At 32.5% G+C, this 14806-nt stretch overlaps 1 protein-coding gene across 2 annotated transcripts; it reads left to right on the top strand.

Annotated features, from left to right (window-relative positions):
• The first annotated feature begins 1390 nt into the window (after positions 1-1390).
• Positions 1391-2962, top strand: LOC131619098 (protein DOWNY MILDEW RESISTANCE 6-like). Of its 2 annotated transcripts, none has more exons than XM_058890240.1 (4): positions 1391-1673; positions 1779-2029; positions 2116-2434; positions 2540-2962. In XM_058890240.1, exons 1-4 carry the CDS (start codon positions 1467-1469, stop codon positions 2768-2770), a joined length of 1008 nt encoding a protein of 335 aa, XP_058746223.1. In that variant the 5' UTR covers positions 1391-1466; the 3' UTR covers positions 2771-2962. The 2 variants fall into 2 exon arrangements, with proteins under 2 accessions (XP_058746223.1, XP_058746228.1); XM_058890245.1 differs by having other exon boundaries at positions 1533-1707.
• Positions 2963-14806: the final 11844 nt, after the last annotated feature.

The raw sequence follows: 14806 nt of genomic DNA, 5'->3' as shown, positions 1-14806 counted from the left end.
GCATAATTGTGGACAAAATGAAATTGATAGTTGTTGAACTTGAATTGAGGTACATCTTCCCTTGGATATTGATTTAAGGAATATTTGAGGATGTTGGGCTCCTTGGATCATACTTTGAAACTCTTTCAGTTTTCCCAAATGAAAGCCCTGATTTCAGCCTCTGATAGGCTCAAAACCTTAATCTAGTGACTTTGATGTATCTGAAGCTTGATGCCTTGAGATTGGAGGTCATGGAGATATAAATGAAGTATCCTGACCTTTGTGATTTCATTAAGGATCAATTCATTCATTGATTGGTCCTTTGCCTGAATCTCCTGACGTGAAAACCCTAATTTGAGTATTTGGTGAACAAGTGACTGCTCTGGGTGTCTCCTTTGAGTTGATGGAGTAGTTGAAATGTGATATCTCAGGGAGGGTCAAAAATTAGGGTATGAAAGCTTCAATTCACAATTGGGAAGGAAGATTGACCACTTCACTCTTGAGATTATTCTAAAGAAAAGAGGCAAACGCCCATATCTATCGTCTTGTATTAGTTGGTTGAAGATCAACCATCATATCCTTGTATAAGGGGGTTCGTGAGTATTTCCTACTAAAAGCTCTCAACATTTATTGGAAACTCTCAAGATTAATTCTTGGAGTCATTTTTGGCTGAACTTATATATCTTAGTGTTCTTCTTCTTCATTTAACTTTTTAATCTATGCAATTTATCTTTTGTTTTTTATTTTTCGCTACTAGGTTTTTAAAATATTTTTAAACTTTGATTTTATCTTACAAAGTTTTTTATAACCACGTAATTTTCAAACCATACAATTTACTCTCTTGTGTGAAATCTCAAGTTGGGGTCCCAACACTCGAAGCATGTTTAAGATTGTTTCATGTATCTTAATGACTGTCCATTCATGTTTATTGATAAAATTGTAACTTGTGAATTGATTATCTTAAAACTATGCATGCCAAATATTTGCTAGCTAATATGCCTGAACTATGTTACATTTATGATTTTTGTGGTTTTAGTGATTGAGTGTTTTTCAGTGTTATATCATATTTTGGATGTTGAGTGTGAAGTGTTATACCATATTTTATTTTATTATGCAATAAAAAGGACCTCTTGATCAACAAATAAGTCCAGAAACCTAACCTCTTCCTTAATCACATCTATAAATATCACATTTTAAAAATTATGCCATATGATACACCAAACTCCTAATGGAAAAGAATATGACTTTGTAACCAACTTATGACAACTGTGATATGATGAATCTTATCTCGTGATTATCTCCAAATACAATATATCAAACTATACAACCAAACCACATGACTAGAGCCATTAATTTATTCGGGTCAACAATTTCATGCTGTCTTGTTAAATTAAAAAAATATAATAATGCACCATATACCTCTCCCAAATTTTTGCCATTAATAGCATTGTGTACTGACCAATAATCAAACTATACCTAAAAGGGATATGGAGAAACTTGTTTCAAATTGGTCCAATATCCAATCTGTGCCTGAGAACTACATATTTCCACCAGAAACAAGACCAGGGGAGGATCTCAAAATTCCATTCAGCCACAGCATCCCAATAATTGATCTCAATGAAGCACAGAATGGTGATAGAGCAAATACAATTCAGAAAATCATCAAGGCTGCTAAGGAGTTTGGATTCTTTCATGTTCATGCTAAATGCTTTACTTTTGTTACGAATTGTAATCGTCAATTTTTAATATATATAGTAGCACATGTTTAACGGAAATCTAACATTTCTTTGATTTACCAGGTTATCAATCATGGAATCTCGCTGAATGAAATGAACGAAACAATGAGTGTTTTCAAAGAGGTGTTTCAGATGCCAAATGAGTACAAGCATAGTTTGTATCTTGACGACGATTTGAAGACATGTAAGATATTTACTAGCAGTCTGAGATATGAAACAGAAAAGGTTCATCTATGGAGGGACAGTCTTAGACACCCTTCTCATCCTTTGGAGCAATGGCAACACTTATGGCCTGAAAATCCAACTACATACAGGTAAATAAAAATGAATACCTTGTGTATATTCCACCACTGTGCGCAACTAGTTATAAATTTTTATAGATCGGTACGTTTTCTTGCAGAGAATGCGTTGGGAATTTTTCGATTAAAATTAAGGACTTGGGATCGAGGATCTTGGATTTGATTAGTGAAGGGCTCGGTCTGAAGTGTGGATACTTTGATAACGATCTTACCGGATCAATGATTATCTCAGTTAATCATTATCCACCATGTCCTAAACCGAGTTTAACACTAGGTCTAACCAAACATAAAGATCCTTACCTCATCACAATTTTAATGCAAGATGATGTATCTGGCCTTCAAGTATTAAAGGATGGAAAGTGGATCACTGTTAAGCCTCTTCCTCATGCATTTGTCATCAACATAGGCCATTTGTTAGAGGTACACTTAATAATCAACCTATTTTGGCAGTTACTTTGCTTAATAACTAACTATATAATGTAACAAGTTTTATTGATTTGTGGTGTGTTACAATATTGGATACAGATAATCAGTAAAGGTAAGCTAATAAGTGCTGAACATCGAGCTGTGACCAATTCAAGTCATACTCGCACAAGTGCTGCTTTTTTCATAGCTCCGTCAGATGATTGTCTCATTGAGCCAGCACAAGAAACCGGTGATGAGAATGATTATCCTATTTTAAAGTCTTTCAAATACAAGGAGTTTCTCAAGGAATTCTTTAACTCACATCACATGGTGACACAGACCTGCTCCTAAAATCACTTGAGGCACCAATGAATTAAGTGAAATATTGTAGAAGGAAAATTATACAATATAGGGGAGGTGTTGTTACTAATTGTGGGGTGTGCGTGTGAAGAGGAGGATGAGTCTATAGTTGTTCCATATGAACGTGAAATGCCTTTAAATATTATGTTCTTCATAGAATCTATTGAAATTCGAATTAGTCTACTCTTTTCAATTCTCAATTATCTGACTGCAAATACTTAATTTTTATGTAAGTTTGATTCTCTACCTCAACTTTAATTTGTTAAAGATTTTAGATTTCTGTCTCAAGAAATACACTCAAATCTTACGAGAAATATCATTTGTTAAAGTCACGAAATCCTTAAGAGTATCAAACAATGCCTATGAGTTTTTAGTAGATTAAACTCACAACCCCCTTATACAAGAAAAAATGAAATTTCAGAATAACTTCCTATCAAACAGCAAATAATGGATTGAAGTAGTTAGTCTTCCTTCCTAACACGAACTATAATTTTTAGCAGTTAGTTTCCAATCTAAATCGAGATTTTATACGGAGTTATCTCAAACCGCTGGAGAGTTTTGAACTTTCCATCCTTAGGATTAAATCGGGTTTTACACATGCTGACCATGAGCTAAACCAAGATTTTACACCAAGCAAATCTCGAACCAAGTTGGGATTTTACATCTGACTAAGCTCACAAACCTAAGAGAAAATTTTTCATTGCTTATCATCAAGAACCTAGAATGGGAGATTTTCCTTAAGTGACTAAGCTCACGAACTAAACATAGACTTAATGCTTAATCGCCCAACCAATGTTTGTAAGGAGTTTAGCTTCGTGTTGGCGCAAAAAATACCTGAGCGCATCGCACGCTATAAATACAACAAAGTTGCAACTGAACTTTATTTATTCCAAAAGGAATGGGAAAATATCGAAAAAAACCCATGAAAGAAAGGATAAGATGATCATCTAAACCAAATTAGGGTTCAGAAATAATTCTAAGTAACTGCATTGGCCTCAAGCTATGGAACCCTTGTTCACACTTAACAAACACATTATAAATAACAATGAAGCAACCTAGAATGATGAAATAGGCTATATGTACAAAAACAAAAACAAAATAGCTCAAAACGGCACAAAGTGTTTTGTAAAACAAACAAAGTACATGCGGAATGTATCTGAAACTAGCAAACACAAGTGCAATGAAATACAAATACTAACCAAACATGGATACAAGTCAAATGGAAGCTAAACAAGATATGTACATGTCAATCGAACCGACAAAGCATCAAAATCAGAAAAAATAATCAAAAACCAAAGTTGTCGGAATCAAATGAAATTTACATGGTAACCTACAAGCGTGCCAAAGAATTCAAAAATGCGGTCAGTTTTTATTAAATCGGCCTGAAAGTACGATTTTCAAAACGGAACAGTACCAAAATCGACAAAAAAGTCGGCTGAAACCGAAATTAAAGTTCATGAACATAGAAGCGATTTCCAGCACATAATGGCATCAATTAACATTCAAATAAGCTCTATTACAATCTTGTATCAGCAATTAAGCAACAAGCCAAGTGCATAACAATGTTCCCACGGATCGGGAGGTTTAGCAACCTAGCCATAATGATTACATCGTTTCTATTCTCGGCTAGCTTATTTTGTTTCTAGGTTATAATGCTTTTACTTATAACCTATTCCCAACTGGAATTGGGCCTCTAATTGTAGTATATTTTTTTGTTACAAATCAGTAATATCTACTACAAAAAATAAGTCTTCAATCAAATCTTTTTAAATTGTATCCAATTATAAAAAGTCATTTATTCTTCAATATTCCTCTTTATTTTCTTCAACCTTTAAATTTGCGTCCGTAAAGATTGCATAATATTCATAGGCTATTATGCATTATTCAAATCAGACTGAATCTTTCAACTCAGCAAGCATGATATCTTGTGCTTCCTTATAGGACATGTTGTTCCAGATGTTGAAAGTCTTTAACCCAACATGTTACGACATCTTGTAGGACATCTTTTTTACCTGTTCAATAGCAAATATGTCCTATCTTTTCTTTCATATTATTTGTTTTACAAAAACCTGCCAATCATAAAATACAGAACTAACACAATCAACAATTAGAATTCAACAACACTTTATTCACATGTTTTCTAAATATTTTCATGAAGCAAACTCAAGCATTAGCAACACTTTAATTCTCATGAACCACAAGTTTATTACACAATTTTAATTCAAACATCAACAAGCATGGATACCACATATTCAAGAATTTGGTTACCAATTAATATGTTTATTTCATTTCAAGAATCACCACATATCAACAATGTTAATTTTCAAGTAGCTTAACAATTCAAGAATCGACAATTATGCATAAAAACTCAAATTCAATGATAGAAACAATGTCCCATACTACAAGTAATTCTCAAGTTCACTTCAATGCACATCCACAATCATGACTATTGGATTCAAGATGAAATTAAGTAACACAATAAGTAGCATCACCATCACCTTCATGGCAACAAGCTTATGTGCATTAATTCAACATCAACACCAATTAAGAATCAACAATTAACTTCCAAAATTGACAACACTCATGGATAACAAGTAAGGATCAAGAACCAAGTATAACAATTATCACTAATCATGCAATTCAAGCAATTAAGCATCAAGCCTTCAACCAATTCCACACTTATTCATCATCATCAATACTTATAATTCTTCAATAATTAACTCCAATTTCATGCCATTAATCAAAATCAAGAACAAAACAACTATCTCAAGCAATTAGACAAACACTTAGTGTCCACATATTTATCAACAAACATTCTTCAACAATTATAAACAACAAAACCAATTCAATTATTAAAAAAACTCACATAAACACAACACAATTAATTTCCAGCACTATCACCAAACCAAATTAACAATAATTTTATGCAACAATCTCATCATCATTGTAAGTTCTCTAGTTTTAGGATTGGCTTAATTTTTGTAAAAAAAATTAATAGAAGGAATGATGTAATGTAGAAACCTACTAAGAAGAACATGTACAACAAGAAGTTCCACTAGAATGTTAGAACATGTTATGTTGAACCATTTCAACATATGGAATAACATGTCATATGAGATGTCACAACTTCACACCAGGAGCTGAAGTGAATCAGTTAAATCAATTATGATTTAACAACTGCAGATTGGTGGAGAATATTCAGGGATATGATACAAGCATATAAAGCGTTATTTTATTTGACATGTCAGGAGAATTGATCAGAATATTTGAAGAATATACATCTTTATACAATTTATAAATATGGAGACATTTTAGGAAACTAAAGATTGAAGGTCTTGTTTGTAGCAAAAGTTATTGCTGATTTGTAAAAGCATATTAGTTGTGTTTAAAAGCCTAAGTCCAGCAGGGTATAAGCTATAAATAGAAGGGTTAACATCTACCTTTGGCCTTTGAGGAACCTGTCTCAATTCTTCTTCTCAAAGAGAAAAGGCTTGAATAACCTCCATACCTTGATTCACGTCAGTCTCCATTTCTGTTCTCATTTCAGTGAAAACCCGGCGGAGTTGTTCCATCATTAACTTTCAAGCACGTAGTGGTGTGAAGTCAATTTTGTTGCTGAAATCAGAATCTGAGTAGAAAAGGCCCCTATAAGCTTCTAAGAGAACTATGAAATTCATGATAGTATGAATGCATGTAACAACTAGAACATTGAGTTCTAGCCATAACTTTTTCCATTTGCAGGTGGTATCAAGTTAGTATTTGTAGGGATGATCAAAGCATTGTGAGCATTCCAAAAGCTTCCTTGAAGGTCCCTCAAGGTGTCCAGATACTTGAAGCATTCCCAGGTCCTCTCAAACACTCTGCTCGACCTCATTTTCAGAGGTATGTAACTCAACTTTGAGCTTCCTTGAATGGAGCTCAATTCATGCAATTCTTGATACCAAAATGCTCGTTTTTACATGCTAATTGATAGCCCTAAGGTTTTGATAATTGATTGTTTAAGCTAGGAGTTTAATTTTAAAAATCAATTTTAGGGTTCATCACTGATTTCCAGAAATTCATGAATTTGAATATATTTTAATTTATGTTAATCATATTGTTGTATTCGTGTGTTAATTCTGAGCATGTTAGGGTCTTGAATTTTCAAATTTGATTAAGTTTTGAGAAAGTTTGAATTTGTCCATGGTTGTTGATTGTTCTTCTTCAACGAAGAAGATGAAGTTGCTCAGAAATTCAAAATTCCAATTTAGCGTGCGTTTTTATATTATATTGAATGGTGTGTGTTTGTTTGTGACTACATCGTATCCAACACACTTGGTTCTCCACTTTCCTCTTAAAGCGCTTCATGACCCTTAGGTCTGGGGTTCGAATCCCCCTCGCCCCAGACCTTTTTGCTATTTTATTTTTTATGTTTTCACAACTTGTTATAGGTTGAATTGAACTGGGATCATCCTTTGATCACCACACGCGCGCAACTCAGTTGGTTGATGTTTTGTGCATTGAGTGGGAGGGCTTGAGTTCAAGCCCTAGTGGCCACACCCCTTTATTTTTTATAACTTGTTTTTTTTAGTTTTTTCATTGAACTTCAAAAAACCATAAAAAATAGTAAAATTAATTTTTTTTATCCCTTCTTTTTTGTATGGTTTATTTATTTCATGACTATTTTCATACCATGTTAAAAAATCCCAAAATTATTTATTTTATCATCATTTTAAAAGTAAATCAAAAATATTTCTTTTATATTGAAAAATCAATTAAAAAATCATTTTGTTTTGATTATTTCTTTCATAGAACTTTATGAATGTTTTGTACATATGTGTTTAGAGTTAGAATAAAATGTCTTTGACTTTCTTCATGAACCGTTAGACCATTTCTCTTAAAGAAATTGGTATTTAACGATTAAAATTAATTAGGTTTAGGAGTTTATGTTTAAACCCTAATTTAAAACCCTAATTCAAAAACCCTAGGGGTGTGTTTGGTTGAGAGATTAAAATTATAATTCCAGGAATGTTATTCCTAGGAATGTTAATTCTAGGAATTTTATTTCCATCAACTTGTTTGGTAAATAATTAAGGTTCCTTGGAATAATTTTGAATTTTATTTTATTTATGATTTTAAAATTTTAAAAATAAAAGATTCCCACCCTTTGACATGGGAATAAATATTTACAATTTCATGAGTAGCATTTATTCCAAGGCATTTTTTTCTTTCCCATCTACCAAACCAAGGAATAATTATTTCCAGCCTCAGATTCCTAGGAATTATTTTTCTAGCACCGAAACAAAACACACCCTAGGTTTAAAACCCTAACCAAAAAAAAACATGTTGATCTTTGTTTATCCACTATTAATTAAATTTGTTATCTTGTACATGTTTATTTAATCCATGTTTTGTACTTAATTGATATTTTAACCATTATATTGTTAATTTCTCTTATGTATTTCTTATCTAACCCTATGTTTATTTGTCATATCAATCATTCATCATTCATAGATGAGTTTGAATCCAAGGGTTTAGATACATCCACCTCTCTTACTTATTGATTATCATACTCACTTGTTTGTTCTTGTGTCACATGATATCACACACACACTTGAGGTATCCATTGTTGAATGTTTAAGATTGTTTGTTTTTGTCCAAAAGGATGAGAATATTTTTGACTAAAATTGTCAAGGTATTCAAACTCTTTTCCCTATTCTCTTTATCTAGTGTTTAAAGTATTGTTAAAGCTTTTTACCTTGTCTTTTAAAATGGTTTTGTATTGTTAAAGCTCAACCAAACTCTTTGTTTTTTAAACCTTGGTAATAAGAGTAGAATCAAAGATAATAAGAAAAGAAGATAATAACAAAAACAAAGATTGGGTCAACCCTTCCAAAGATACACCAATAGTTTGATCAATATCCCCAGCAGAGTCGCAACTTTTTTTGTAGCGCTGAAATTGGTGAGACTAAAGTCATGGATGAAAGAGAGAATAAAACCCACAGAAGTTTTTAAAATCAAAACTAATAAACTTATCAGAGTTCTGCCTACGGAGGGTTTGTGATACAAGGGGAAGGTTTTAAGCACCTCTTATATCCATGGTACTCCATGGGAACCTCTTTGTTTTTGTGTTATTATCTTTTGTTTATAAATACCTTTTTTTTATGAAAATCCTATGTGAAAATCCTATGTGAAAAACTTGTTTGAAATAGAGGGTGGGGATGAGAAGAGAAGGTTTTGAAAGTGAGCTCGATAAGACATCGCATCTTAGGCCTACATACCCCTTAAGTGCAAAAGGGAAGTCAGAGCTTCTGTAGTTCCTCTTTTTCTTTTTTAAGAAAAAGGGAAAATGGGGGCTAAAGTGGCCAAAATCTTTTTGGGTGTGAGCTTTAAAATACTCACAAAGTTTTTAAAAGGAGGGTTAAGCTTTAAAATACTTAACAAGTTTAAAAGAAGATTAGGCTTTAAAATACCTAATAAGTTAAAAAGGGTTAAGCTTTAAAATGCTTAACAAGTTGAAAATGTATTAGGCTTTAAAATACCTAATAAGTTTTAAAAGGTTAAGCTTTAAAATACTTAACAAATTTTAAAACAAATCAAAGAAGGACCAAGCCTTAAAATACAAGGTCAATGGGTTAAGAGAAGTTTCACCGAGAATAATTCATCTCTTAACACCAAGGTTTAAAAATAAGATCAATGGATTAAGAATAGTTTCACCAGGAAAAATTCTATTCTCAATACCAAGGTTTCAAAACAAAAGGGTTTTGGCTAAGCTTTAACAATACTAAACCACAAACAAGTGAAAAGCTTTAAAATACTTAACACAAAATTAAAAGAGATTGGAAAAGAATTTAGGTACCTTGACAATTTAGTCAATATCATTCTCATCCTTTGGATAAAACATCAAGCTTAAACAATTAACAATAAATACCTCATGTATGTACAAGAACAAACAAGTGAGTGTTAACAAGCAAGAGATGGATGTATCTAAGCCCTTGGATTCAAATCATGTATGAATGAATGATTAATGTGATGATTAAACATTGGGTTAGATAAATAAAAATAATAACAAGTACAAATCACAGGGATATAAAGTCAACAAGTATATGTACATGACAAAGTTTAACGTTTAAGTACAAAGACATGGATTAAAATCAACAAGTGTGTGCAAAGATAAACATGGATAAACAAAGATTAACATGTTGCAAAATTTTTTGGTTAGGGTTTTAAACCTAAAGTTTTCAAATTAGGGTATTAGAAATTAGGGTTTTGAAACATACACCTAAACCTAATTAATTTTGATTGTTAAATACCAATTTCTTTAGGAGAAAAGGTCTAAGGGTACATAGATAAGTGAAAGACACTCTAACCTAACCCTAAACAAATATTAACAAACATTCACAAAGTAATAATTAAAATAAAACAATTTTTAGTTGGTTTTTCAAACATAAAAGAACATGTTTTTGATTAATTTTTAAATGATGATAAAATAAATATTTTTGTGATTTTTTAACATGGTATGAAAATACTCAAAGTAAATAAAACACACAAAAAAAAGGGATTAAAAAGACCTAATCTACTATTTTTTTATGATTTTCCAAAGTTTAATGAGAAACTAAAATAAACATGTGATAAAAAAATAAGGATATGTGGATAATGGGGCTTGAACCCATGACCTTTAGTTTGCCACTCAAAATACTAACCAACCCTGTTGCGTGTGTGTGGTGATAGAGGGACACACTCAGTTCATAAAATATGAAGTTTAGTTAACATGGAAAAAATGAGAAAATAAAACAAAAGTCTGGGGCGAGGGGGGTTCGAACCCCAGACTTTGAGGGCAAGAGGACTAAGGGCGCATTGGTGACCAAGTGGACTAAACGATGAATTCGTTTAATGAACACCCACCATTCAAAATAAAATGAACTTATTTTTGAAAATGAAGAGATGGCGCAAACACCATCTTCTTCTTCCTCACGATGAACACAACAACAACATCCATGACTCAATTCAAACTTTCTCAAAACTCAATCAATTTTGGCAAATTATGACTCTAAAATGATCAGAATTTAATCACGGAACTAACCATATCATTAAATAACATTAATAATCAGAGATAAATGTGAATTTCTGGAAAAACCTTAAGAACCCTAAAAATTCAAAATCAAATTAAATGATCAAAACACACAATCAGGCCCTAAATCCCTAGGGCTATTAATCCTTACATGATTCTAAATAGAATAGGAACAAGTTTCAATCAAAACACTGCTCAAACAAGTATGCACGAAATCAAGAAAGTTACCTCTGAAAATGGATTCATGTAGCACAAATGAGAGGACTTGGGAGTGTATCAAAGATTCACACAGCTTCTATGAACCTCAGGGAAGCTTTTAGGATGCTCAAAAGTTGTTGATTGTACCTTTAACCACAAACTCGAATTCCACTTGAAAGAGAAAAAGTTATGGCGAGTTAGTTATGGAAATGGTGTTACAAATCCAAAATAGAAGTTTGGTTAGCTTCTATATGATGTTTATAAGCTAACAAACATAAAAGGCCTCAAAACGCACGAGTGGATTTTGTTTTGGCAAGTTTGGTTCAAATGTTCTTTAAAGTGAAACTTTGAAGGGTGATTTCTGGTTATAGGTGTTTGGAAAGTGTTTAGGGGTTCTGAATAGCTTCAATATAGTAAATAGAATCTATTAGAACAATTTTTTTGGTTTGAAAGTGTTTGGTTTGAAAAATGACAAGTTATGAGCTTAAAAAGGCCTTTAATGGAGGTTGAAAAGTGATTTTTGGTTTGGAAGTGTTTGAGAGGCTAAGGGAGGTATGGACAGCTTCTAATTGATGTTTAGAAGTTGTTCAAACTCTTGTTTGACACCCAGAACTCTTAGAACAAGAATTCACTATAAAAGTGAAAAGATGAGAAAAATGGAGAATTTCAAGTGACTATGGACTTGGAGAATTCTGGTGTAATTGATGCAATGAGCAATGCCCTCTATTCATAGGCAAGAATTACGGTTTGTGGAGAGAGAAATCTCATTGATTTGAAGCTCACATGTGATTTTGTACCATGTTGCTTCTTTGTGAAGAAATGAGAAAGTTATGGTTTCAATGGATGGTAGAAACTTTCAGCATGCTTGCAAGGACTTTGATATGATCTTAGAGGCTTGCTTGTTGGTTTCAATTTGCTTTTGGGACGTAAGAAACAAGTTAGGATCTCAATGCAAGAGTTGTTGGTGATTAAAGTCACTTTATTAGAATGGAAGTGTAACCTTTATGCTTGAAATGAAATGATTCAATGGTTAATGGCTTAAGCACTTGGATTATATCCCTAAAGAGTGTGTAATCTTCTGACTATGGCCTCTTAAACAAGTTAGAGGGGCTGTACTTTGAAGATTCTTGCAGATTTTGAACAAATTCAAATTTGTTCTTCATGTTCTTCATCATTCTTCAAGTGTTCATGGTGGCATATTGACAAAATCATATCTCATGAATGGAGCCATGGATTTTTCATGCTACTTAGCTCTTTGGAAATCCCTTGCTACATACTTCAAATGAGTAGTTGAAAGTTTCCTCAAACTCCTTTTGGATCATTGAGAAAAATGGCCATAAAGTTATGAAAAAATCCAAGTAAAACACTTGAAAAATTTTCCAAGTCTTTGAAAATTATCTTCTTAATTCCATATCTCTCAAAATAATCACTTTTTGAAAAAAAGTTCCATTGTGATAAATTGTTTGTTTTGCCAAGATCTACAACTTTTATGTTGGGAGTTTTTTGAGTTGTGTAGGTGAAATTTTGAGATCCATGAACTAGGTCAAAATGCACTTAAAAACCCTAGTTTGACTTTTTGATTCTTGATGATTTCTTTGAATTTTCTTTGATAAAATGTCTACAATATCCATATGATGATGATTTGGATCCTTAAAAGTCCATGGTTGACTATTTTCCTCAAAAGTCAAAGGTTGACTTACACAGTTCACTTTTTCCAGATGAATGGTTGTCTTGTGATTTTCAAATGAATCAAGATCTCCTCTTCAAATGAATGATATTAATGAACTATAATGTTTACTTGGATGCCCTTCAATCATATTTTGAGTCTTGGAACCATCTCCTGATTAAAAGTCAACCCTCCATAGAAATTACGTCAAAACCCTAATTGGAGCTTCTGATGAACTTAAAGGTGATTGATCTTGCATTGATCTATCTTTGGGACTTGATATTTATTTAAGAACCCTTTGAATCATGGAAGAATGTTGAATTTCTTTGTGGGCCTCAAAACCCTAGTTTCTTCAAATTCTTCTTGATCAGTCTCATGTCTTAGAACACAAGCAACAAACAACAATTTTCTTGTATTTTTGGTTAGAAAATGATAAATGTATGATGATTATGATGACAATGATGATCCTAGTACTTAGGCTATGGTGGGATTTCAGTGGTAAAAAATTGGGGTGCAACAAAGTGGTTCAAGAATTTGTGGTAGAAGTGGTTCAGGTATAATGGTTATGGAAGGTGTAGTTATGGTTGGAAAATTACATAAGGTTAGGGATTTGATGGTTTAAATTTTGGTGGGTTTGTTTTTTTTCAGAGGGGTGAGTTTCAAAAGGGATGGTTTTAGAAGATTATGTGCGTTGAGAAGTGGAGATAACTTCAAAGGTATCATGAGGAGGAGGTGGTGGGTTAAATTGAGAGTAAGTAGATCAAGATGACTTCCTAGAATGAATGAAGAGATTTGAAGCTTTGACCCAGTAGCATGAATCCAAAAATTGCTTCACTATTTCACGGTAAACTGGCTCTTTGAGAAGGTTGCAATACTCTTCCAATCCCCCTGTTTCACTTCTCCGATGAGGTCATAATCGTTGTCTTTGATATTTTCAAAATCAACGATCATCTCACTAAGAACTTCCAAGTCCTTGATTGCAGTAGATAGTTGCATCTCTTGAATTCCTTCATTTGGTTGTTCTTAAGATTATTCTTGTTGTTGAGAGGACTCAGTTTGTTTTTGATGATCAGCCATGGTGAAGAACAAGGGTTTCATTTGCGGAGAAATATTTTGGTTTGAAAGAGAGAAAGTGTGGGATGAAAAGGGCGTAGTGTGTGAAATGTGAGTGAAGTGAGTTTAAATAGAGATTTTTTCAATGATGATAAGAAATCTTGAATAGTACAAAGATATGATAAAGGTGTGGCGTGCGAGATTTTACCTATTTACAAGGAAAATAACTTCTCCCAATGTGTCACTCAAGCATTAAACGTGTTTTAGAGTAAGACAAATATCTTAATTTTAACCAAAAACCTTTCGCTTGCTTGACATCAATTAATGTAATAAACGCTTTAGAGTCCATAAGACATAAATTTTCTAAAATGATCTGACTTAGGAAGCTTCTGATACATGAGACCTTCATACTTCAGTAGACACACCGCTTAGAAACACTAAATCTCAGAGTCTCATTTTATCATTGTGAGAAATAACCATTATGAGATTTTCATCTTTTCATTCTCGACATAACTGCATTTTCAAATTTTTTAGAATGAAAACAAATCTATCTTCAGCAAGGGGTTTTATAAAGATATCAGCCCGTTGATGATCTGTATCAATAAATTTAAAATTTAAAATTCCCTTATAAAAATAGTCTCGTATAAAATGATGTTTAATTTCAATATACTTAGCTCTAGAATGTAAAATGGGATTCTTAGATAAACAAATAACAGAAGTATTATCTCAAAGAATAGGATAGTACTCTAGTATATCTTAAAGTCTTCTAGCTCTCTTTTCATCCAAAGGATTTGAGTGCTACATCTAGATGCTGTAATATACTCAGCTTCAGTTATTGACAATGCTATTGTTGATTGTTTCTTGGTGAATCAGATTATCAACGAGAAACAAACAACTTTCATGAGTTGATTTTTCTTCCTAGTCTATCTCTAGTATAGTCACTTATAAGTGTCAAATATGCATATAAATTCCAAACCAAATTTTAATATTTTAAAGATCTTTTTAATGCTTTTGATGATTGAAGTCCCCATGTTTGCTTGAATAAGAGCTTTAATGCATA

This window comes from Vicia villosa, linkage group LG1, assembly GCF_029867415.1.
Source record: "Vicia villosa cultivar HV-30 ecotype Madison, WI linkage group LG1, Vvil1.0, whole genome shotgun sequence".
NCBI lineage: Eukaryota > Viridiplantae > Streptophyta > Magnoliopsida > Fabales > Fabaceae > Vicia > Vicia villosa.
Note: the sequence above shows the minus strand (reverse complement) of the source record. Positions and strands in the feature narration are given on the sequence as shown.